This window comes from Populus trichocarpa, chromosome 1 (genome assembly GCF_000002775.5).
Source record: "Populus trichocarpa isolate Nisqually-1 chromosome 1, P.trichocarpa_v4.1, whole genome shotgun sequence".
NCBI classification, from domain to species: domain Eukaryota; kingdom Viridiplantae; phylum Streptophyta; class Magnoliopsida; order Malpighiales; family Salicaceae; genus Populus; species Populus trichocarpa.
Window position 1 is genome coordinate 37,266,020 of NC_037285.2, and position 26,723 is coordinate 37,292,742.

The 26,723-nt window shown below is 33.6% G+C and overlaps 1 protein-coding gene across 3 annotated transcripts; it reads left to right on the top strand.

The window, feature by feature from the left end:
- Window positions 1–534: 534 nt before the first annotated feature.
- Window positions 535–26,723, top strand: LOC7487513 (187-kDa microtubule-associated protein AIR9). Of its 3 annotated transcripts, none has more exons than XM_052455927.1 (38): window positions 535–872; window positions 1,249–2,081; window positions 4,779–4,850; window positions 4,938–5,003; window positions 5,178–5,249; window positions 5,352–5,417; window positions 5,537–5,599; window positions 5,692–5,757; window positions 6,540–6,639; window positions 6,855–6,956; window positions 8,600–8,832; window positions 8,915–9,029; window positions 9,395–9,515; window positions 9,597–9,772; window positions 10,502–10,637; window positions 10,902–11,002; window positions 11,117–11,164; window positions 11,733–11,917; window positions 12,023–12,140; window positions 12,257–12,384; window positions 13,965–14,133; window positions 14,683–14,801; window positions 14,988–15,156; window positions 15,344–15,428; window positions 15,782–15,855; window positions 15,963–16,082; window positions 17,503–17,698; window positions 17,793–17,914; window positions 18,245–18,452; window positions 18,636–18,709; window positions 20,753–20,891; window positions 21,391–21,572; window positions 22,343–22,498; window positions 22,694–22,825; window positions 24,295–24,353; window positions 24,921–24,953; window positions 25,041–25,172; window positions 26,314–26,723. In XM_052455927.1, exons 2-38 carry the CDS (start codon window positions 1,272–1,274, stop codon window positions 26,488–26,490), a joined length of 5,124 nt encoding a protein of 1,707 aa, XP_052311887.1. In that variant the 5' UTR covers window positions 535–872; window positions 1,249–1,271; the 3' UTR covers window positions 26,491–26,723. The 3 variants fall into 3 exon arrangements, with proteins under 3 accessions (XP_052311887.1, XP_024457201.2, XP_002298837.4); XM_024601433.2 differs by having other exon boundaries at window positions 1,252–2,081; XM_002298801.4 differs by having other exon boundaries at window positions 1,255–2,081.

The window sequence follows — 26,723 nt, forward strand, 5'->3', positions numbered from 1 at the left end:
ATTTTTGAAATACAGAAACAAATGAACTTTTATTTTAGTACTATAAACTATTTGTTTTTGTATTTAAAATTATATTTGAGTGCATTTTAAAAATATATTTAGTTCGAAAAATTATCAAATTAATATTTTTTAATAATTTTAATGTATTAATATTAAAAATAAAAAAATATAAAAAATTAATTTGATCAATTTTCAATGCTTTATAATACCACACATGAGCAACGGTGTAATTACATTTATGGGTATAATTTCAAGAGAAATTATTAGTCATAAACACAATTATTTTTTCTTTTCATTAAGAGAGATTGGGTAAGAGTTAGGTAGATGTTATTTTTTAAAATGATTTTTATATAAAAATATATAAAAATAATATTTTTTTAATTTTTTATATTATCATATTATAAAAAACATTAATTTAAAATAAAAAAATTAAAAATTCTAAAAGGCACGGTTGGATGCTAAACGAGATATTAGAACATAAGATCTACCGTCAAACAGCAGTAGCCAAACATACCCGCATTTTCAAACAAATAAACCATCTCTCCCCCCCCCTCCCTCTTCTCTCTCTTACTTTATTCTACTTTTTCAAGAACAAAAAAGACACAAAAAGAAAAAGCAGGAAGGCATTCGTCATTTGTTGTGGGGGGGTTTGTAAAGCACTCCACTCCATGTTTTTGAAACGCTGCAGCTGCAATTCCTTCACTAGCTAGATCTACTTGTTTGGCTTTGTACATTCCTTCCACTTGGATCCACAGAGAGGAGAGGAAGCTTGGAGTTTTGCTAAGGAAGTTGCATTTGTTTCTGGATCCAAGCTCCATCATTTGAATCCAAGGATACATGTTTCGCTTTATCTTCTTCTTCGCTTTTAGCATGTAAGTTTCTAGTTTGTCTTTGAGTTCTCTTTGTCGGTGTTTTTTTTTTGGTGTGGGAATATTGCGTTATTATTTTAAAGAGGAGTGAAAATGACTCCTTAACCGAAACAAATAATGGCATGACAGCAGGTTTTGCCTGAAATTTGTGATTTTCTCCTAACGTAGTTGTTTCTTTTTTAATTTGCTTACTTTTTGACATTTTCTCAACAACCCAATACAAAACCAATCAATAATTCATTGCCTTTTGTTTTCCTTTCCTTTCCGGGGTCTTAATAGTAGTTTCTTAATCCATGTTGTGTGTTTTTTTTATTTTTATATAAATTAAATTCGATCATTCTTACAGTATGATGCCTTGTTGTTGTGGTGGTTAATTGAGAAGCAGGCTTGTTTAGCTTAAAAATGGAGGAACCACTAGGTGACGAGGGGGCTAGAAAGGCCCCGACTTCAGAGAGACAGAAGCAGCAGTCCTCTGTTAGCTCAGTGGAAACTTCCATGAAGGTTTCCAAAACCACGAAACCTACCATTTCAGCCACCTCAAATCTCTCGGCACCAAAGAGGAGTAAACCGAAGAACACTTCGGATTCAATTTCAAATGTGACCACCACAACTGCATCCTCCCGCAAAACCAGTTCAGTTCCAGTCACAAGAAGAAACAGCACTGGAGGGGCTCCTGAGAAGCTATCCGTCTCTGCAACGAAACTCCAAAATACTACTACAGGTTCTGGCGGAAAGACGAATGCTGTTTCAGATCCAGTGAAACAGTCCCTTCCACAGCTTAGAAGGAGTTCCTTGCCTTCCGCAAAACCCACGATTCGAACTAGTAGTGTTTCCGAGGCTAGGAAGTCAGTTCCCATGGATAAGAGCTTGAGAACATCAATTGGGTCGGGTGTACGTAAGCCAGAGACAGTCAAGAAATCTTCAGTTAAGCCAGCATTGTCGGTCTCTTCTTCTTCTTCTTCGAGAAGACTTACTTCTTCATCACTGGACAGTACTGGCAGTAGCATGAGCAGGAAGACAATTTCTAAGCTTTCTTCACCATCTGCTCGCTCCCCTTCCAGTTCCAGTGGTTTGAGAGCCGGTTCCCTGTCAATTTCTCTGGACAGGAGTTCTAATTTGTCTGGTCGGAGAAGAGCAGGTACTCCTGAAAGCCGGGATTCTCGCTTCATTATTCTTCCACAGGTGGAGATTAATAAAGCTGGAGATGATGTGGTAAGCATACTATTACTATCACTCTCAAAAGAAAATAAAATGAAAAAGGCATCCATTGTCTATCATGTAAATCTCAAGCAACCCTCAATAAAGTGCAATAACAATATGAAAGCTAAAAGTTAATTAAGTTTAATATAATCTTAATCTAAAAATAATTTTATATTTAAAAATTAAAAATATTTTAAAAAAACTTGAATTAAAAGATAATCTTATATCTAACAATCTTATGTACGAATAATATTACAAAATTAGTTAATATATGTTCCTGCAGAGAAATTATTTTACCATAAATAAACAAAAAAAAAACACTTGTATTTATTTTTCAATTTCTTGCTTAAATTTGCAGCTAAAAAAATATAATATAGTTTCTTGTAACTAACCCTAATGAATTTCTTTTGAATTACAAGTTAGTGAGCCTAAACTTGTAATTATTTAATATAAGTTTAATAATGAAATAAATCCTTAAACAATGTCTAATAAACCAGAATAAACTCAAATTAAAAATAATTATTAAATATTAAATAAATAAATAAAATATGATAATAAAAATAAAGTTTTCATGCTAAAATTCTTCTACATAGCCTGAATCTTTAATTTTCGCGCATTTTGAACGGATTTTCAGTCCTAACTATAAATATATCGTTCTCTCTCGTCTGGATGAATTAATAGGCATACTATATATGGTTGAAAAGTTTGAGATGTTTAGTTTCTAGACTAACTTGAATTGTAGAAATATTTTAGCTGTAGCTCCAGATATGTCCCAAACAATATACAAAAATCTAGTCTGACAGATTTAACAAGATTTGTCTAGTAACTTCAACCCTCTAAAATAATATGTTTTTGAATTTTATTTGACTTGAAAATTTACTAGAATATAATTCCATGTGTCTAATATTTTTCTGTAAAATTTCAATTTATTCTGATGTACAGTTTGAAAAATATACCTGATCTTGTAATATTATTCAGCAAATATTTTAAGTTCAAATTCAAACTTGATTTAGTTTGAATCTTCTCTGTCACATTTATCCTGTATCATATTTGGAGACAGAGACATTTTTTTTTTTTCATTTTGTATTCTATTATTTTGATAGGAAATCAACATGCTTGATCCAGTATTCTATTATATGAAAATCGATCACATGTGAATTAGTTCCAGAAACGAGTCAACCCATTTTCTTATGTCTACTTTTTTACTTCATTTTTTCTCTTTTCTCAGTGAAGAAATGCACCGCCATCTTTTTGTATTTTTAGCTGAACAGAAGTGCAAAAAATAAAAAAAACTGGAATCATCAATTGTGAATTTTGTTCAACAGACATAAGAATTAATCACCCAGGTTTCATTTTTAGATGCCTGTCCAGGCATAACTGTTGAATTTCCTTTCAAGTTATGAGCTGGAATTATTCTTTTGACGTTATGACAATGCTGTTGTTATATTCTAAGGTGTTAAATATGCGTTTAGGATTGGAGGTGAGGCATTTCTGTTCGATAATTATGATTATTAACCAACATTATCTTAGTAGTGCCCCTTGTATCCCGAAAAGATAAGGGAAACTGAAAACACACTGTATTTCATAGCTGCAGGTTGCTATTAAAGGCAAATACACTACAGAACTCCAATCTCCTTTCTTGGTTTATAAATGCTTCTTCACAATATTCTAAAGTCTTGATAGTCATAGTAATCTTGAGAATGGATTTTGAGAAGAAATAAAAGTGTAAATTTGTAGAAAATGGACTGGTTACAGTTCTTTAGTGGAAAAAGAAACAACCATCTTTGGCTGTTCTTTTAATAAACAGTTCAAAACACATAGGGGCATAGTGATGCCAGAGGCTGAATAATTGTGTGACGTTCGAATATTGTTTCTTTAATGTTTTTTTTTTAATCATACGAAACTGGAGTTGTTTCATGTATTGTTAGAAAAAACTTTAGGGTGTTTTTTTTTTGTTGTTGTAAAAAATTTACCATTTTCTGGATTTTATTTTGTTTCTTTTGTGTAACATATTTTACAAAAACTTGACCAAGGTAAAATGTTTCATCGACAGCCTATATGCTTAGTTCAATTGCAAGAAAATATTTTCAATTCATTAAGTTCTATTATATGTCATATGAAGAATAATCAACCTATAATTTTCCACTTACAGTTTCATCCAGCTATTACAGTTTCATCCAGCTATTTCAATCTCATTGAAACATATCTTCAATGTAAAATATTTCAGTGAAAAAGATTTACATGTAAAATTTTAATTTGTAAAATGTTTTTGAGATAGGAAAATGCTATGCATACGAACAGATCATTTTAAAACTCCATGCAAACATATTGGCAAGTGATAAATGGTGAACTGTGGATCACATAAACATTAGATGATTGGTTAAACTTGAAAAAAAGTAATTGCCACATCAGTTGTATGAAAAACTATGTATGATTTGTTTGCATTAATGCCATTGCTCTTTGAGATATCAATTAGTCAGATAATTGTGTTTATGTCTTTGTTCTAAAGGTTCAGTAAATATTCGTGTGAAATAGTGGTGTAATGTGGCTGAATGACATTGAGAACTCTAGAATCTATGAGCATTAGGCATGCTTTTAATGATTCAATGCGTGCTTCACAACAAGTTTGACTATGGTTGCTTATTTTTCCTTTTCCCCACTTTTTTTGGTCCTTGCCAATTTCTTTGCGATTTTTTTTTGTTGCTTCAGAGATTGGATCTTAGGGGACACAAAGTTCGTAGTCTTAATGCGAGTGGGTTGAACTTAACACAAAATCTAGAGGTAAACATGCACTATCTGGATGCATTGGTGCTTATATTTGCTAACCTTAGTGACAGAGAATGTTTAACTGAAACTCCTGTTTGACAGTTTGTTTATCTCAGAGACAATCTCCTTCATACATTGGAAGGAATTGAGATACTGAAGCGTGTGAAGGTGTGTTTCATGTTTCATCATGATTCCATTTCTTATTACAACACTACATGGCCATTTTCTGTGCATACAACTTTTGAATTAGCAAAATTCAAAACTTGCCAAAGTTCTGCATTAGACATGTCTTTTTGCAAATAAAAGTAGCTTAGTTACTGATAGGCAATGCTGCTTTTGCAGGTCCTTGATTTGAGTTTCAATGAGTTCAAGGGGCCTGAGTTTGAACCTCTTGAGAATTGCCAGGCCCTTCAGGTTTGTTTCTCATGTCCATTCATCTCTTAAGTTTCATGATTAGATATACTATAGACTGTGATGGTTCATTTAATAAGGTGATGAAATATCTATTACCTGCAGCAACTCTATCTTGCTGGGAATCAAATCACGTCACTTGTAAGCCTTCCTCAGCTTCCTAACCTGGAGGTAAGCCTTTAAATTGTTTAAGTCTTGCTGCTCAGCTATTGTAATTCATGATTTACAATGGACTTCTATGTCTGCACTCAAAGTAATCAGTGGTTTGATATCTTTCTTTTTATTTCAAGTTTCTTTCGGTTGCTCAAAATAAGTTAAGGTCTCTGTCAATGGCTGGCCAACCTCGACTACAGGTGTGCATGTTGTCTAACAATCCTCCAGCATATTACAAAGTCATGATTGAATCATTTTCTTCAACTTTTTCACTTGTTTTTTTTCTCTCTAGGTATTAGCTGCCAGCAAAAACAAAATAACAACTCTGAAGAGCTTCCCACATCTACCAGTCCTTGAGGTTAGTTTTAAGTATTCTAATTCTGTTCTTTTAACTTTTGGAGCATGAGACAGGGTTGCTAAAATGGTCTTGTTTTTTCACATTCTTTACTGCCTTGCCAATCCTTCTGTTTCCTTCCATGTAGTTTTGTTTGGGTTCATACAACTGTAGCTAGTTTCAGAGTGCAATTAATTGATTAATACTGACACAAGTAAGTTTGTTTGACAGAAAAATTGATATGATTCTCTTGCTTGACAGAGATAATGCTTTAAATCACTCATGAATATTTCACACTAAGGTTTAGAAATCATGAAGTATTTTGCAACTATTCACGAGTTTGTCTCAAGGCTTTCTTGTGCAATGTGAATAAATATTGGATGATTGGAGGTATATCATTTTCATTGTTAAGATTTCTTTATCTTTTACTTCGTTAAAAAAAATAATTCCTCATGTTTAAGAATATTTAAGGTTAATATGGTGAGATGACAATGCCTAGGGTTATGGACTGTCATGGAATCTTTTGCAGTGGTATTTTGACTTGAGAGTGGTAGAAATTACTAAAATATTTTCATTTTTTTTCAGCTTTCTGCCATCAATGTCTGAATTCTTAAAGATCGAAATGCAGTTAATATATATATATTTTTCTTTATCTTCTGAACACTCATATTTATTTTCCAGTGGTATAAGAGTTGGAGAAAGATTTGATGCATTGATGACAGATGAATGGAAACATGTTGCTCATTTTCTTAAACCCACAAGCAAGAGTACATATGTAACATTCTCAATATTGTGTTGTGTTGCAGCATTTGCGAGTGGAGGAGAATCCTATACTTAAGATGCCCCATTTAGAAGCAGCCTCAATTTTGCTTGTTGGTCCTACCTTGAAAAAGTTTAATGATAGAGGTATTCTGTGTCATATTTCAAATGCCTTTATACAACATTGAATGATATATTTGTTCTTCATATACAGAACATGCATCTGCATTTGCTTTCAATTTCCTTTGTTTCTTATTTTTTTCTCCGCCTTAAAATAGGGTTTTTACTTTATTAGGTTTTCTTGCTTTGAAGATACTTTGTTACTTTTCTTCATTGTCTTCTAAACTTGGAAATTCTGATAGATCTTTCCCGAGAAGAGGTTGCAATTGCAAAACGTTACCCAGCATGCACAGCGTTGTGCATTAGATATGGTTGGGAGCTTTGTCGCCCTGAGAAAGCAGCAGGTATGTATTTTGCAAAACATTCTTTGTTGGTGCATGGTTGGGACTTCAGACACTACATCAAATAATCATCACATCTCTATTGATGTTGATTTTGTCTGGATCAGGGGAGAACCCCCTATGTTAGATACTTGATTTTTATGCACTATAATCATTTTATTGTGCTTAATTTGTTATAGGAGGGTGATTTTTCATACTGCACACATATGTTGTATGCAAGTATCAACTTCACGAGATATCTAATGGACAACTAGCTAGGTTTGCATAGTTTTATTAATTAATTGCATGTGTTTTTTGTTGGATATTAGAATTTTTATATTATTTTCTATTTGCTAGCTAATTTTTTTTATTCAATCACCTATTAGATGGTTTTGGTTTTGGTTTTGTTTTTTGTTTTTACCATTCTTTTGAGGTTGCCTTAGAGTTTGTTGTTCATATAAAAGCTCCCTGTTCTCCTTTTACTTCTTGGTTTCTTTCCTTTCTATGTGCTTTTTCTCTCCTCCTTTCTTCTATCATCTCTGCTCTGATTCTCCTATCATCTCTGCTCTGATTCTCCTATCATCTCTGCTCTGATTCTCCTATCTTCTTTCTCCATGACCGAATGCTTAATCACAGCAATGATGAAGTGCATGGCTCTGAAATCAATAACCTAAGGGCTTATTACCTGAATGTGGACGTGCTAACTCATGTGCGTTGTGCATGCCCCATGAATTTGTACATGATGAATAAAAGTAAACGGGATCTTTTAAATTAGTTATGAAAGGGGTAATCAATATTTCTAGGTTCAATTAGGTACATGCCATGGTACTTCATTCCACCTTCATCACATGTGAATTTCCAAACAAAATAAATATTCAATAAGGATTCAGTAATATTCCCCGCTAACAAAAGACTGTTCCACATGTCAATAGTGCATGGTATTGAAACAAATGGCATTCAAATAGGTGAGAGATGATAAATTTCCCTTAAATGCTCTTTCGTGGTGTTTCATCAGAGGAACAGAAAGTAGCTGATATGATACAATGCCAAACATCTTTTGCTTCCCTATATGGGAACAATACCTCTCACCATGCATTCATGCCCACCTCAATTATACCTGCAATAAATTTCACAGCTTCTTGCTCCAACTCCTTAAGCACTTATCTGACACACATGTTAAGCAACAGAAGGCAATTGACAAATGTGGCTGTTACTTTACACAACAAAGACCAGTCCACTCATTGTTGTATTATATTTGTATCAACATGCTGAGCAATCCTTCACTATGTCTGCCTCACTGTCACAAAATCAAGCATAAAAGAACTTATGTCTGATTAACACCTCTATCTAGCTCTTGTTTTGATTCTTTGATTGCTTTGCAAAGGCTACTGAGCAGGCAATGTAATCAGAATTAATACATAGTTAATGTGTTCACGTTGAGGACATAGCTGGACCTCTAAAGACTATGAAACATATACCAAGCTATAAGGCAACATAAGCAAGGGTGACTTTGTGGATCTCCACTGCCATGCTACATAACACTATGTGAATATTAGGCTGCTGTGACGTGTGAAGCTATCTTGCAACTAGTATTTATTGTTGATCATGCCAATTCATGAAGGTTCCTTTATGAAACTTTTTGAATTGAACTGTGGTCTGCTGAACAGATTCAACTTTTTGCTTTCTATATGAGCAATGGAAAGAGCATTTCCCTCCAGGCTATCTGCTCAAAGATGCGTTGGTAGATCAACCTTTTGAAGAAGACGCTTGCCACTGCCACTTTGTTTTTGTTCAAGACAACAATCTAAGTGCCGATCCACAGTTAGTCTTAAAGTATCAATGGTTTGTGGAAGAAAGAGCACTTTCAAGCTTTTCTGCTATCCCTGATGCCACTGGAGAGGTAATTGATTCCTGCCATATAATGAACTTTTGAGCAGACATCTTCATTTTTTGCCATGCTGATAACATCATATGATGACCAGGTATACTGGCCAAAGCATGAAGACATCGGTAAATTTCTGAAAGTGGAATGTACTCCCATAATGGGAGAAATAAAGTATCCTCCTGTTTTTGCCATATCTTCACAAGTTTCACCTGGTATGTTTTGTTCCTATTTTCTTTGTAAATGGATGGTTGATATTGGATAAATTGCATGTTAATTTAGCTTCCAATTTATTAACATGATGTTATTTATTTTTATCTGGATAATTTTGTAATTTGTACTTGTTGATTCACATCAAAGTGGCATCGCATATGCTATAGAGAAGCCCTTTTAAAAATGCAGAAACAGACAAACATACATGCAAACATTTGAGAAATTGTAGGTTCTGTTATTCTCAGTCAGAAAGAGTATGGTATAAAATACATGATAACTTTTCCTTTAATCTAACGTTTTTTCAATCTTTTCTTCGACCATGTAACTCGCATCATACTGTCTTTCTACCTCACTTTTCCACCTTAAGGAAATGGAATTCCAAAGGTTGTGAACCTTGAAGTGCAAGGAGAGTTGGTGGAAGGAAATGTTGTCAAAGGCTATGCTGAGATTGCATGGTGTGGGGGGACTCCGGGGAAAGGTGTTGCAAGGTAAGGTTGATAACATGGTTGCAGGACATACATACCCAAAGTCAAAATATGCAATTTAAGTATACTATTTCCATTTTTCAGTTGGCTGAGGAGAAGATGGAATAGCAGCCCGACGGTTATTGCTGGAGCAGAAGATGAGGGGTATCGTTTAACTCTAGATGACATTGATTCAAGTGTGGTTTTTATGTACACACCAGTCACAGAAGAAGGAGCCAAAGGGGAACCTCACTATAAATATACTGATTTTGTTAAAGCAGGTGTGTAGGGATATAGTTTTTGATTAGTTAGGTGCTTTCTGTTTTCTCTTCTTGTTCTTGTTCTTGTTCTTTTCTTTTCTTTTTTTAATTCTAGATTTTTATAAATTCCCTATTTGAATAGATGCTCGGTTCCCTTACCAGGGGAGGATCCCAAAGAAATATCCTAAGATAAAAGATTGACCCACTCCAAGACGTATATTGAATTTAATCAAAATGAGTTTCCTTTGGTCAACTATTTTTGGCATCCATGAGAATTGATATTCTTTGTTCTGAGAGTTTTTATTGGTGCATGTGAACTTTCTTTATGAAATAAAAATCATTTCAAACTTTCCATTTCAGATACATATCTCCTTGCTTAATGTAGGTACACTTAGTACGAGGGAGTATTCTCTCATTTATTCAAATTCATTGAATGGACCTGAAAATCGTACTTTTCGAATCAAGAGTGATGAAATATTCTGATATTTTGCATTACCAACTTTTTTTATGCTCAACAATTATAATTAGTTCAATAATGGAAGTGATTCCTCTAGCTTCAAACAGTTGACTTGAGAATTTATTTAGAATTTCATAGAAAACACAGAATGCTTGATCTCATCCTCATCCTCTGACTTTTGACTCTCTTGAGTAGTCATATCTATAATTGCTAAATAGTTTCTCCATTTATTTTTAAATGCAAATAGTATGGCGTTGGATACTAAAAGATTATGTTATGTTTCATTGTGATAGCTCCTCCATCAGTCAGTAATGTTCGAATTATTGGAGATGTTGTTGAAGGAAATATCGTGAAAGGAGTTGGGAATTACTTTGGGGGGAAAGAAGGTCCTAGCAAGTTTGAATGGTTACGTGAGAATAAGAACACTGGGTAAGTGTACTTATTATTTCATACTCTACTCTGCTATTCTTATTCTCTTGATGTTGTATTTTATTCTTGTCGTAAGAGCTTACACTTCAGTTGGTTTTATGCCCATAGCATTTCATATCCAAAGCCTTCTTTCCTCCTTGTCTGTTTCAACTTGGGTTTGGATTGTTTCTGTGTATTCTAAGGGATGCACCGCGGTTTCATTTCAAGTTTTGTTTTTTTGGTAGAGGTTATTTCAATCTTCTTGGCTGTTTTTTCTATTCCTAGAGATTTTGTATCCATATCAACTGGTACATCTGAGTATGCTTTGACCAATGAGGATGTTGGGGGACGCTTAGCTTTTGTGTATTCACCCATTAATTTTGAAGGTAGGTCCACTACCTTTTTTGTTGTTGAAGATATAACAAACATGTTTGCTCATCATCTGGATTTGTAATAGATTATATTAAAAAACTTAGCATAATAATTTGCACTCTTTGCAGGACAGGAAGGGGAATCTGTTACAATATTGTCTCTCCCAGTGAAGCGAGGTAGATTGAAATGATGCTCACAAATTTTGTCATGATTATTTTTATTGTTTTCTTCTGCTGGGGGGTGGGTTGGTCATTCATTCTTAGTGAAAAATGTCTGATAGATCTGAAGTTCATATCAGTTGGCAAGTAATGGGTCTTTTTCTAGAATAAATTCAATTTTGGACCTCTTTCAGTCTGTGGTACCCTAATTCAACATAACTGAAGCAAAAGTGCTAGTTCAAATAAATATAAAAAAGTAGATTCACTTTTACTCGTGAAAATGGGAACTAATCAATGTCTCAGCATAGTTCAATACAAATGTACGAGTAGTTCTTGATAAGTGTCCTTGGTAAGTATATACTCTTTGAGTATGGTATGGTTCTCTAGATTCTATTCTTGATAACAACGTTACAATGTGAATTAGCTTTAATGAAGTTCCATGTATAATAATTTTCTTCCATTGCTAGTAATATTTTTTACAGTATTTTGTTGTGGGTATCTTTGTTATGTTTTTGCAGTTTATAATGTTGCATAAAGGTTCTAACTTCCATATTCGTAGTGATGGTTTTCTTTTTTCTGATTTCAGCTCCTCCAAAAGTAAAGAATGTGAAGATAATTGGTCATTTACGAGAAAACAGTAAGGTCACTGTAACTGGAACTGTTACTGGAGGAACTGAAAGTTCTAGCAGAGTTCAGTGGTTTAAAACTAGTTCTTCGACGTTGGATGGTGAGAATAGTCTAGATGCATTGAGCACTGCAAAAATTGCAAAGGTGGGTAAATCTATATGCCTGTATATGCGCACATAAATAATGAATCAGTGTCTTTTTTGGCTTTATTTTTTACATGATTATAGTTGAACTTTTGCCTTAATTTAGGCATTCCGCATACCCTTAGGAGCAGTTGGCTATTACATTGTTGCGAAATATACTCCTATGACTCCAGATGGTGAATCTGGAGAACCAGCATATGCTATATCAGAAAAAGCAGTTGAGAGTAAGTAAATCTCTTTCCTCTGTCCTGTGAAAGAATGTTGAATATTGATTTGATACAAGTTAAAGTTCTGTTTCGAAATTAACATCTACTACATATAATTTATTCACTTCTTTCAGCTCTTCCTCCAAGCCTAAATTTCTTATCAATTTCGGGCGACTACATTGAAGGTGGACTATTGACGGCATCATATGGCTATGTAGGTGGTCATGAAGGAAAAAGTGAATATAATTGGTATCTTCATGAGGTAAACACTTAAATCTAAACCATGTGAGGTACAAGTCAATTGTTTTTGTAATGTTGATTTCTTTTTCACTTGTTTGGACCTGTGTTCCTAATGATGATTAGATGAGCTTGAAGTTTTGTTAACATGCTTGCTAGAAGAACTTTAGCATATAAGAGAAGTTGCTTTCGTAATAATGCAACTGAAATCATTCTTGTATTTGATGATCTCGTACCCATGTAGGAAAATCACTTCATGATATCCTTCTTTTATTTCCTTTAATGTATTCTTACATATAAACCAAAATGGAATCATTCATCAATTAAAAGAAAAAAAAGAACTTAGCTGATTTTTACAATTAAATTTTTGATCTTTAATTTTGTTCAAATAGGTGTCCATTCATTTTATTTCGGAGATGTATGTTAGTCAAATGTTGATACATTTGTTAAGTGATGACACGAACACCGCCATTTAAGATACCATTAGGGATGATGTCATTAACGAGATGCCACATCAGCAAGTAAATGGGAGGGAAAATTTCCTCTAAAACCTAACTGGAAATTAAAAAAAAAAAATTATTAAATATGTATGAATTAAAAAATTATTAAATATATATAAATTAGAAAATTTCCTTCCAAAATCTAGCATTTATAAAAAGATTGAACACCTATTTGAACAAAATTAAAAATTGGACACTCAATTGTGAAAATCAAATAAGTTCAAACACCCAAAATTGAATTATCCCATTAATTTTTTTTTTATTATCTACAGCTATACCTATATGTATCCCTTAGTATGTGCATATTTACATGTTGCAGCCTTGGTAGAATTTCAAATTTTTCTTTATTCATATTGACTGGCTGGTATTTTTATTATTTTCAGAAAACAAATGTAGCTATTTATTTTTTCCATGTTGTGTGGATTGCATTGCTTACTAGAAGAATGGGCATTAGAGGTTTCACAAGGCTTTTCTGAAGCTGGTTATAGGTTTTTTTTTCTACCCAGCTTGTAGGTTTACAGCTCATTTTGCAAGGTGTAGCATTTTTTTGTTTTGTTTTTAACTATGTGCTATTTGCGATACAAATTTTCAGTAGTCTTTTTTGCATCTCTAGAAAAATATCTAAGATATTTGAAATTTAACCATTTGAGTCTGAGCGAACCATGCTTCAATTACTGGTGTTCATTTTTGTTTTGTTTTTGTGCTTATGTGTTCTGGAATATGTATCTTGTAACGTTATCAGGTTTTATGTACTAAATGATTTTCTTGTCTCTTGTTTGCTTTCTTTGCTTTTTTTTTTTAATTTATTATTTCTTTAAATCCATTTTATTGCTTCGTCTGTTTTAAGAAAATTTAAGTATCCCTTTATTTAGTAACAACAACAATTGAGCCTTAATCCCAAACTAGTTGTGGTTAGCTATTTGGATTCTTTTGCGCCATTCCACACAATTATCCTTTTATTTAGAAACGTTGTTATAATGAGTTGAGCCTTTTGTCTTCTGTTTTTTTTTAGTTGTAAATTATAAAATTACTGAGCGTGTTTGATTCATTTTTTCCCTCAAGAATTACACTTATACTGACTTTAACTGTTGTTTGAAATTTTCAGTTTGAAAGTGATACCGGATCCTTGATACTCGAGGGTTCTGGAGTTCTTCAATGTCGTGTTACTAGAGATGCAATTGGTAAATTTATATCTTTTCAGTGCGTTCCAGTTCGTGATGATGGAATAGTAGGCGAGCCAAGAACTTGCATGGGGGTAGAACGTGTTCGACCAGGTAAGTTTCTTGTCTCAGGTTTTGACAATTTTGCATGCTTTGTCCAAGTCTGTGAACCAAGAAGATTAAGCAGAATAATTTTGCAATTAATGTAAATCACAATATGTAAATCAGAATTATTCAGTGAAGTTTTTCCATTAGCAATAAAACTAAAGTTTTTAGGTGAAGGCCAATGGTTTATTTTTATTTCTTACCCTGCACTCTCTCAAAGTTTATTGGCATTTAAGCACAATTCCGCTACTACTTTTTGTTGAAATTAATCTGTAAATAAATGGAGTTACTAGGATTTGAATTCTTGATATTTAGGTCAAATGAACTCCAATACCATATTAAAAATAATTTAACTTAAAAGTTTAAGCTGGGAAATGAGGTTAAAGATAAAATTTTGAATTTTAAGAAAATTGTATTGAAGGTATGTTAGTTTCTTTTGGTTCTAGTTCTATGGATTTAATTATCCGTTGAGAATACTAGCCAAGACTTATGTTTAAACTGATTTATTGTTTCTTTTTCAAACTTATTTCCTTAAGCCAAGTTTTCTTTGATGATTAGGAAGTCCAAGACTGCTTTCTCTACAAATAGTTGGAACTGCTATTGAAGGAACTATGCTAACTGTTGACAAAAAATATTGGGGAGGGCAAGAGGGGAATTCGGTTTTCCGTTGGTTTCGGGTACTTATTTCTTCATGCATGTATGAACTTTGTAAATTTCTCATATTTGAAGGGAAATTACCATATTTCCACGCGACATTGTGTAGCAAAAAGGAGGAACATCACGTCATGGTAGAATTGGCATTTTTCTGCTAGATCTGATTGTCGACTGCTGTATGCTTCATTCACCAAGCTATTGTTTTGCAGACTAGTTCAGATGGCACTCAAATTGAAATTCGAGGTGCCACTACTGCATCATACGTGCTTTTAGTTGATGACATTAGCTGCTTTGTCTCGGTTTCTTGTGAGCCTGTGAGAAGTGACTGGGCCCGTGGTCCTATAGTACTTTCTGAACAGATGGGACCTATTATACCTGGTGTGGGATTTATTTCCGTTGTTGCACCCTTTTTTTTTGGCAGCATTTTTATAAACTTGTAAAGTATTTAGTTTTTAGGTTTAATGTTCCTCCCCACTCTAATCCTATTTACTACTGAATGTCATGAGTGTAATAATTGACTCAACAAGGTCTAGTTTTGTGATTCTATCTTTAAAATCTTGTGCAGGTCCTCCAAATTGCCAATCATTGGAGTTTCTAGGATCAATGTTGGAAGGACAACGTTTGAGCTTTGTTGCATCTTACAGTGGAGGGTGAGACTTCTAGTGAATAATTTGTCCTTCTTTTTATTGACATTAGCAACCTATTTGTATTTGTTAGAGAGTAATATAAATCATATCTTAGGATCTTATCTAACAACTTATGCTTTTGAGTTAAGATAGTTCTTTGATATGATCTCAAAACCTTGTTCACCAAGCAATCATGAGTTTAAATCTCACTACTTCCATTTTATTTGATAAAATTAAACAAAAAGTAGTGGTGAGTCTGTGCAAGTTTCAAACTTAAAAGGTTTTCATCTGAGAGGATGTATTAAAGAATAATACAAATTATATCTTGAGGTCTCACCTAATAGCTGTCTAAAATTAAAGTCTTTTCTGTATTTCAGAGAGAGGGGGAACTGCTTCCACGAATGGTTTAGAGTGAAAAGTGGTGATATCAAGGAGAAATTAAGTGAAGATGGTAAGTTTTTGTCGAGCAATACTGAACATGTTTTTTTTTTTACCAATTTGATTTGTCTTCTTGAAATCACTCACTATATACTTAAATATCTTTTTAACATATTGCAGAGTTTCTTGATTTGACTTTAAAGGATGTCGGTAAACACATTGAACTTGTTTACACTCCAATTCGCAAAGATGGTGCAAAAGGAAGCTCTCAGACCATATTATCTAATGTGATTGCACCTGGTGAGTCATACTTTCATAATTTAGGATTTACAAGACACGTCTATAATCTATATATGGACTTCAACATCTTTGAAATTATTGCCTACAATAAAATAAAAATACTTGCAGTTTTTGTTCATCTAAAAAGGATCTTTGGACCTGATTGGACTGCCCAAATTGCTGTTATGATTGCTTGATAATTAGATTACATAAGGGGATGGTATATAATTCTCTAAAAGGGCTGCATCCTTACATCAAATTTTTACTTTGTGATCTAAATTAGTTTTGGAAAAGCTAATCTTGAGGGAAAGCTTTGCAAGGACTCATGGACTGAGTTTGAGTTGGGGACCATGGGGTTATTATAAATTATTGTTGCCATGTTTGCATGATATGTAGGGTACATAAAGGGCAATTCATAATTCTCAAGAAGGCATATACGTTCTACATTAATTTTTACTTGCATGAGTATAAATTAACATTGGAAAGGTGCTTTTGATGGAAAGCTTTGGAAGGGCATACATATTGAGTTGGTTGTTATCATACACCAACTTCTCTTCCTACTATCGGAGTAGCAAAAAACGATTGGAACTAATTTGATAATGTTTCAATCTGCAAACTGATCTGATCAGTTCTCTTGTTTCGCTCCACCCATTGTTCTTGCCACTTGCTTTGTTGATCAGCCATTGATTCATGAAATTCATCGTGAAGGCCTTGCATTCTTTCATCCAACCTCTTGCAATGTTCTTTAACATTTTTCAATTTGTGATTTTTCACCATCTTGATTGAATCTTACAGCTCCGATACCAATTGTTAGGCTTCAACCTTAACAAGTTACTACTAGAAAGGAATAAGGGAAAAGAAGAAGAGAAGAGTTGATACATAAATTGTTACTTCATTCATTGCCTGCCCTCACTAATCTCATACAGTCTTATTTATATATTGAAGCTAACTGACTTGCCTCTAACTTCCTGTAACTACCTTCCTAATTGCTACTAACTGAATCAGCTAATTTCAATTCACATGCTAATTTCAAGCCAATGTTATGCTATAACCAATCTTTTGCTGCAACCACTTCTTTCAAAGCCAAGGTTCGTAACAAATTAGTTCTTATTGGTTTTCAATGGCATACACTGCTTGGATTGTAGTTCACTTCTTTGTTCTTGTATTGCGACTTCACCTATCCTTATTAACGTTTTGATACAATAAAGGGCATTTGAAATATATACAAAAAAATTGTAAGTGTCTTTGCTTTTTATTAATGTATCTTTAGCCTCTGTCCTCTAACTTGGGCATGCTGCTTCATTACATTCCTGATTTAAGTTACTGAATCTAATTTGATATTTTAGTGTTTTCAGTACCGATTCTTTTTAGCAATTTTGTCATTCTATAAAAATGCTATTGTACTCAAATATATATCTTCTATGTTAATATTTTTAAACAGCTGATCCAGTGGGATTGGAACTTGTGATTCCTTCTTGCTACGAGGACAAGGAAGTTACCCCGCAAAAAACATACTTTGGTGGACAGGAAGGTGCTGGAGAGTATATTTGGTTCCGAACAAGGAACAAGCTAAATAAATCTGAATTGTTGGATATAGCAAATGCTGGTGATCATGTTCTTATATGTGGTAAAACCCTGTAAGTACATATATAATACACTTGGTTCCAAGAATTGAGAATGTTAGACCCATATTAACCATAAATTTCTGAGATTAATGTGCACTCGTGGTAGGGCATATACTCCATCAATTGAAGATGTGGGAGCTTATTTGGCTCTGTACTGGCTGCCTACTCGTGCAGATGGCAAGTGTGGAAAGCCTTTGGTCTCAATTTCCAACTCTCCAGTTAACCCTGGTACTCATTCATACTTTTAAATTCATATGTTCCTTGACAATGGTCAACACAAATACCTACCTTTTTATGCAAGGTTACAGATAGTCATAGACCTTCCATAAATTTCATCACAGGTGCATGCATTTTGGTTTTCTGTTAATCATGTGATGAACCTACCATATTTTGGCTACCTTTTGAACTGTAGTACAATTGATTAAATTTTGAATTACATACACTCCATTCATTATACCAATCCATGCTCTGGCCCAAGTTATGCCAAGATGTTGCTTTTATTTAGTTCTTTTCCTTAAATTTTGCTCTTTAACATGTGAAATTGATATCACATGGCAGCTCTTCCGGTAGTTTCTAATGTTCATGTGAAGAAGCTGCCTTCGGGTGTTTATGCTGGAGAAGGAAAGTATTTCGGTGGGCATGAGGGATTGAGCCTCTTCAGCTGGTATAGAGAGACAAACGATGGAGCTATCATTCTTATTGAGGGAGCAACCTATAGAACTTATGAGGTCACAGATTCAGATTACAATTGCCGTTTATTGTTTGGGTAACTGTTTTTTTTTTTTTTTAACCATGGTATCTGCTGGCAGAAAGTGCTTTAAAGTTTAAACTAATTATTTATTGATGTGCCAAACCTTTGAATATTTACTCTATAACACTTTTCCAATATTCCTTTGGTTATTAAGCCTATATAACAGTATATCCTTATGTGTCTCACTGTTTTTCTTAGATACACACCTGTTCGTTCAGATTCAGTTGTCGGTGAGCTTAAGTTGTCTGAGCCAACTGGCCTTGTTCTCCCAGGTGTGTATTTTGGGAAAGAATGGGTAACATCATTTTGCATTTACTTGGTAAATTGTGAGCACATTTTTTACTGCAGATGTTGACTAAGTTGGAATTGCTGACCTTATTACTAGTTCATGTGTTCCCCAACTCTTTAGTTGTGTTGTTGTGTTGATTCTGTTTTCTTGTAGATCAAAATGCTGCAAATTTTCCCTCAAAATTTTATGTTGCTTTTCAAACACTACATAGAAAATGAAGGTTGGTTATATTATATTATAGTTAACAAGGGTTAATATTGTCTCAATTTCCCTGTTTTTTTGTGTAAAAGAATGAGAAGTCTCCAAAAATAAATTGTAAATTTAAGGGAGTGAGTCTCCTAGATATATGGTGTTGTGCTCTTCTGATATTTTTTAAACTCAATTACATGGAGTTTATTGTAGAAAAATAGAGAATTTACTGTTCTTGAACAACAACCTTCAATAAGCAGGCTTTAGCCTTTGCCCTGTGCTATCATCATCTTGTAGTACTCACTTTTTTAGATGAGTACTATCATTGAATATATCATTTGTGAAAGTGTACTCTGAATGGATTTAATTCAATCGACCTAAACTCCGACCTAGCTAGAAAAGTTGGTGAAGTCTAGAAAAAGATACACGTCAAGGATTTGTACTTTGATCTAAATTAGAAAATGGGGAGATTATATCCTTTGGAATCTATTTCTAATTTGAGTTGGGAAATATGAATGTTGCATATTGTTAAAAGTTTGGATTTTATCCTTAATTTAATTAGAAAAAGCATGGATCGCATTTGCTTGAGTTCGTTAATTTCTATGTTGCTTGAGTTCCGGTTTTCACGAGAATACTACTTGCATTGAGGGTCATTATAAAGGGGGTCCACAAAAATGTTATTCACACTTCATAGTTTGTTGATCCCACTTTATAATTTACCTTTATCACATAGACCAAGATGCCGCAAATTATATTCTTTACAAATGATAATATTAAATGTTGATAATCTATAAAATATAGTTAATTGACAATCTTCTTTTTGTCTCTATCTCTTTTTTTTAATTATTATCTAGCATCAAATTTATTTTCTTTGAAAACAATTCACTCATACTACATTTTTTTTCCTTGTTAAAGAATTTTATTTTTATGTTTCCAAATAATATCCTCCAATTGAATATTTATTTCAAAAAATATAAGAGTAATTAAAATTTTGAAAATTTCAATTTTTATATACTTCTTGCTCTATTTGAATTAATTTTGATTGAAGTAATTGGAAAATAATATTTCAATAAAATTTGATTCTATCAAAATAAGATACTCCATAATATTAACAATTTATGAGTGGAAAAAACATCATAATACCTTTTCTTTTACATTTCTACTTTTTCATTCCTTGCTTGCTTTCTTAGGAGTAGGTGTAACTTAGTATCCTTCAAACCTTGCTCTTGTTCTCGGCAAGACCATTACAAATTTGTGATTCAACTTGTAATGACAATCAAGATTTATCACTATTGTTGTTCAAAAACTTTTGATGGTAACAATACAGAACCCAACTTTTATACATAGTAAAATCAATTGTCTTGCTAATTTCACGAGCTCTGGTTTCTCGTGAATTATTATTATGATTATTATTTTGCTAAATGGAATAATGAATTAATCTAGACAAAAATCTATGAGAAAGGCAGGACTAGCTCCTAAACCCTTGCAAGAGTAATCCATGTGCTTAAGTCATTCATCTTCCCAAAAATACTTATAAAGTTCTTAGTTCAAAGTAATTTTGGTGAATAAGGCCTCTAGTTCTCTTTTGTAGGCAAGTGGAACCTTAGTATCCTATCTGGAGCTCTGTTGATATACAGCTGCCTTTTTCCCTAATCATGTCCCCCATCTTTGATTATTTACTTTCCTTGTAGAATGACATTCTTCTCTTCCACTCTATTGCTGATATTGACATGGTTGCTGAACATTATTATATTATGCTCTCTTGGATACTGCATTGTGGCTTCATCTCATTGGGAGCATCATGCAAATTAAACTATATTTTGCCTATTTTCCCCAGAACTTCCAAAAGTGGAGATGGTTTCTCTCACTGGCAAGGCAATCGAAGGTGATGTACTTACTGCTGTTGAAGTGATCCCAAAGAGTGAAACCCAGCAATGTGTTTGGAGCAAGTACAAGAAAGAAGTCAGATATCAATGGTGAAATGCTAAATTCTCTTATCAGAGTTTTTCTTCTATGATTTTAGTTATTCTAACAATAACCCTTACTGTTAGGCATTTTTTCTCTAAATCATAAGCAAAAATATAGAAAAAATCATAGAAGTGTTTTAAACTTCTAACAATAATCAATAAAAGTTGGATTTTTATGAATGGTAAATACAATTGAAGTGTTTTAAACGTGTTCAACTTACATGAGCAACATGAATCTAATTCGATTTTTCTTTTTATTGGAACCAAAATTCTTATCTAGACATGTTTGAATCAAGTTATTTCTGTTGGGAATCTACGTAAATAGCTGCCAAAATTGCTATGGCATAATTTCTGGTTATTTGTGAAATGGCTTGCATAACAATTGATGGCTGGTTTCTGTTTCAGAATTTGGCATTTATGCAATGAAGTCACAAATGTTTCTAGTCTTTTGAATTTCATCATAGGTCCTTGTCTATTGTCATTCTCGTATTTGACACAGATGCTGCAGGTTCTGCTCATCAGTGTCAGGGGATAGCAACTCTTTTGAGCACTTGCCTGCACAACGCTCCTGCTCTTACAAGTTGCGGCTAGAGGACATTGGTAGATGCTTCAAATGTGAATGTGTTGTGACTGATGTCTTTGGAAGGTCAAGTGAGCCAGCATATGCTGAGATTGGTCCTGTATTGCCAGGTTTGAAGTGCAATCACTTGACTTGAAACTATGTTTTTTCTTAGTCAGTGGAAATAATTTTAATTTTTAATCTCTTGTCATTGATTTGATTTCAAACTTATGTTATCACTCCATGAGATGCGGGTACGTGCTTATTCTGATTGCTTGTGAATTTTAAGCAACACAATCCAATTTCTTGATTTAATTGCTCCAATTGTACTTTTTTGACAGTTTTGGCTAGGTAGTGAATGTCTACAAGAATTGACTATAAATCACACATATATATATATATATATATATATATATATATATATATTGCAATTATTTCAACATGCTTGGATGTCTTTCTATTCAGGTTAAAGTGCTATCGCTTAATTCAAACGCTGTAAAAGTAATGTTATTCATCTATCTCTGTGTTTAATTAAAAGTGAAATACTATCATATATATATATGTGTGTGTGTGTGTGTATTTCAAAATTCAAACTATCCTGTTATTTTGTAAAGCATTCACTCGTGAACCTTTTATGTCTTTTTATATCTTTCTTGGTTTTACAAGTAGTTTTTCTTGGATTTTTGTCACATGTAAGCTGGATATAATTCTAAATTTTCAATGCCAGATCTTTACTGGTGAAAGTTTCTGGTCTTTTTTTCTTGTTGATGTTTTCTTTGCTAAGATTTGATTGTACTGCTGTTGGCTATGTTCTCTGCATGCTAAAAACTTGATTGCATTCTTATATTTTGGATTATGAAGTATTTGTTGTTTAAGTTACTGAATTATTGTTTGATTTTAGGGATACCTAGAATAGCTAAGTTGGAGATTGAGGGAAGAGGTTTTCACACCAATTTATATGCTGTTCGAGGCGTTTACAGTGGAGGAAAAGAAGGAAAAAGTAGAATTCAATGGCTTAGATCGATGGTTGGTAGTCCTGATTTGATTTCCATTCCAGGTATGACAGCTGAAAAAGCATTAAATTGTTCAGTAAAATGATGGAATCTCACAAACAAAAATCTCATCATAAACATGTTCGTAGACAATATTCTCTTTTGTTTAGTTACATTACTGGTTTTGGGTTCCACTTGAGTACAAGTGATGATATTGACGTAAACATGTATTTGACTTGAAAAATTATTTGATCTTGTAGGGGAGGTGGGAAGGATGTACGAAGCTAATGTGGATGATGTGGGGTACAGGTTGGTGGCAATTTATACTCCTGTGAGAGAAGATGGTGTTGAGGGGCAACCTGTGTCTGCCTCAACAGAGGCAACTGCAGTTGGTAACCACGAATTCCATCTGCTACTTATTCTTTCCTTTTCACACTATTTATTTTAACCGTGTAAGCAAGTTATTTTTGATAATATATATATATATATATTCCAGGTCACTTATACAGGTTCAGCGAGATTTGAATTTTTTCAGTCGTATAATTCTTCTGATTCTAGCCTAAACCTTAGAAGGAACCGTGGAACAATGCATGACCAAAAAAATACTAGCGTATGTGTGAAACAATGTCTGATTAACTATTTGACTATATACTCTAATGAAATTTTGAGGAGAAAGGAAAATAGGAAGCCTTAGGTTTGTTGAATCTAGGATTTGGTTCTGGCTATATCTAGGCTTAATTTTTAGGATGGCTTAGATTTATTTTTATTATGATTGATGGAAAACTATTTCATATGAAATTATTCTGTTTCTCATAGTAAACATCAAGAGCAATAACAATCAATCTTTAGACTTGTGAAGGAAAAGAGAGGAAGTGGCATTGAGAAAAATGTCATAAGTAGAGAATATTATATGCACATATAGCTATTTTTCCATGTTTTTAAGGAGATTCTAAATAGGCAACTGATTAGTAGAATTATCATTGTTATAGGAGTTTGTGTTTACTAATAATAATAATAATAATAATTAACTTGATATTTATTTAAATACTAATTTGTTATTAATCTTCATATTATTATCAATTAAAAAAATAAAAAGTTACTTACATATCCTACATTGGAGCACCAGAATTGAGGATAAATACTTAAAGCTTATCCAAAAGCTTGAGATTTAATATAGATAGATAGATAGATATATAGATACTCTTCTAAATTTGTTAGAAAACAAAATTGACGTGCCTTGCTCTTTCGGAGAAAGATTTAGAAAGTGCCTTAATTAACAAAAAAAAAAACTGGTTGAACTCAGCTGGACACCCATCTCATAAAATTTCTGATTTGTTCCCTGGCATATCAATCATGTGCCATGAAATTGTGACCAAAGTTTAACTGAAACCTGCTAGGTTGTGGCTTGTTCTAGTCATTGCTGAATTAAAAAAAGAAAACTTTTTTATTTTGAACAAGAGGTCTGAAGGCTTTGGACTACACCATAGGAAGTGTCCCTCTCACATCCTTAAATCCACTGTCCCTCCCATTGCCTGGACTTAAGTACTCCAAGTAGAAATGGCTAGTCTTAACTGAGCGGTCCTCCAGGGATAAATTGCTGCAAGCTTTAAGATACTGAAATAATGTATTGATCAAGAAATGAGATGTGTGCATTGAATTTGATTTATGACCAGACAAGATTTGACTTGCCAATTCTTTTGTCCCACTCCAAGAGCGAAACCTATGACAAACTTTCTGTGTGGTGTTTCCTGTCCATGTCATACCATTGTTTTGCTTATATTTTTTCTCACATCTGTATAATCTCTCAATTCTGTGATAGTCTGTCTTCTATTTTTCTAATTTTGACATGACTAACTTTCAGAGCCTGATGTTTTAAAAGAAGTTAAGCAGAAGCTTGAACTTGGATCTGTGAAATTTGAGGTGTGTATATTTTGAGTATTATGCTGAATTTAATTCCTTCTAAACTAGTCGATTGTTGCTGCGTTTCTTGTACATCTACACTTCTGCATTTGGTAAAACATGTATCTAAGGACGGGTTAACTTCATGAAAAGAATAGTATCTCAAGAGTTTCTTGTATACTATGTTCTTTTATTGGAGATTTTTCTCCCTCTTTACTGTTGAGTTGCAAAGGCTTTGTAAAGGTGCATTTTAAGTTATGCCACACATCTCATGTGCTAGAACTCTTTTAATTTGAGGGGAGAAAGACAGGAGGATGAAATCTGGACAACTTTTTTTTGTTGGCGGGGGGTTGGGGTGGGGAGGTCGTTCTCTGTGAGAGAAAAAAAGGGGCATTGCCTGAATTACCATGTTTACTATTATTGTTTGGTTTTGATCAAATATATTATTGCTCATCATGAAAGGAGCACTTGAAGTGGACAGTTGCAATAGTCTCAACTGTGCAAAGCAGTTCTCTTACACACACACACACACACACACACTTCTTTTACTACATGGTTCCTGAACTGACTGCAAGTCTTTGAATACAGGTATTATTTAACAAAGACTGTTCTCCAAAAAAGGTCTCTCCATTTCATTGCAATTTTGTTATTAAAGTTGAGAATGGTAAAAAATAAACTAGCATTTTAATGTCATTGTTAATATTGCAGATTCTAGGAGAGGGTAGTCTTGAGAGAAGAATACTAGAAGTTAATAGAAAACGAGTGAAAGTTGTGAAGCCAGGTTCTAAGACTTCATTTCCAACAACTGAAATTCGTGGAAGTTATGCTCCTCCCTTTCATGTGAGTTTGTGTCAAAACTTCATTAGTTTTGTTACATCCTGCTTAGTTTGTTCCGTGGCACACAGTATTGTTCCAAACTTGTTCGCTATCATGGTTTGAAGGAGGAATTCATTTAAGTTTTTCATTCAGTCAAATTGGGTACAGATTATAGATGCAATATATAGATTGCATCTCCACACGTTTTGCAGATGATAGGATACAACCATTTCAGGTGGAGGTTTTTTTCCAATAAACCATACTTTCTTCTTGTTATTTATCAAAATAGGGTACTTCTAACCTAATCCAAGATAACTTTGTCATGTAGGGCTCACCTTGCCATATCATTTTTTTCTTTCAATAACTAATAATGTGTTAATAAAATAAATGGTATCTTGGAAATTCATCCACCCTTGTTGATCTTGATACTCGTGTGCTTTTGGATGTCTACTAGAAGATTTAGTTAAAGACTGCGTAGGCCTGTAGAGTACTAAGGAAGTTAATGATGGGATAGCTTTGAAGGTATGTGGTTCTATATCTAAAGTTCATGTAGGGACTTTCGGTTATAAGGATTGTTAGGAATTCCGGCACTGAATGATAGATGGAAGCAAGAGAGAATAATTTTTTAATGCAAAAAAAAAAAAAAAAATGTTTCCATGTTTATGTTAAGGTTACTGGAATTCAAGCACAAGCTAAGGGACAAAAAACATGTTTGGGAAGTATGAGGGCTGGGAATCCAAGATCTGGAAGCAGTGTGTGTGTGTGTGTAAAAGTTCTGTTGTTTAAAACAAGATGATTACCTAGTCATGTATATAAAAACCTAGGTTACAAACAAAATCAACTAGTCTAACGTAATGTTCATTGTATTATTTTTATTAATATCTTAGGAAAAAAAAAGATGACATGGATTGTCGAGGTAGAATCTACGTGCTTCAAAGTACCGCAGTTTGGTAAATAAATTTAGAAACACTTTATTATGGTAAAAAAATATTTAAAAAATTGCCCCTATTAAAAAAAAAAAAAAACTGATTCTAGGTGATGCATCTCATTTTATGTTGCCCTCTTCCCACATGACAAAAACAGTTTTTGCACTGAGTTTTAGCTTCATACACTTCTCCTTGCTATCTCAGTAATACAGAAAAGCTAAGGCTAAAAGAATTTGCAGGTGGATCTTTTCCGAAATGATCAACATCGGCTTAGGATTGTTGTGGATAGTGAGAATGAAGTAGACCTGATGGTCCCCTCCCGACATTTACGGGATGTCATCGTGCTTGTGATCCGAGGCTTTGCTCAACGATTCAATAGCACATCCCTCAATTCTCTGCTCAAAATAGAGACATAACTAATATGTAGAGTGACTGGGGTATTTATGCAGGCCTCCACTCTTATTCCTCCACGCTCATTTCTTCTTCCTATTTGTGGTGCTTTGGTTTCTTGGAGCCTCTTTGTGTGTAACTTGTGGTTTGCAGTAATGGAAGGATGAGGTGTTGAGAGATTTCATGCTTTAATCACAGTGTCAACTATGAAACCAAGCTATTTGAGAATACGATGTATGCTCTCTCTCTCTTTTTTTAA

Excerpts from the sequence above, each read along its gene's own strand:
- LOC7487513 (XM_052455927.1), top strand. The coding sequence starts at position 1,272 with ATGGAGGAACCACTAGGTGACGAGGGGGCTAGAAAGGCCCCGACTTCA. Across the intron at positions 10,638-10,901 it reads CGTGAGAATAAGAACACTGG|AGATTTTGTATCCATATCAA; the intron begins GTAAGTGTACTT and ends TTCTATTCCTAG. Across the intron at positions 24,354-24,920 it reads TTGGATCTGTGAAATTTGAG|GTATTATTTAACAAAGACTG; the intron begins GTGTGTATATTT and ends CTTTGAATACAG.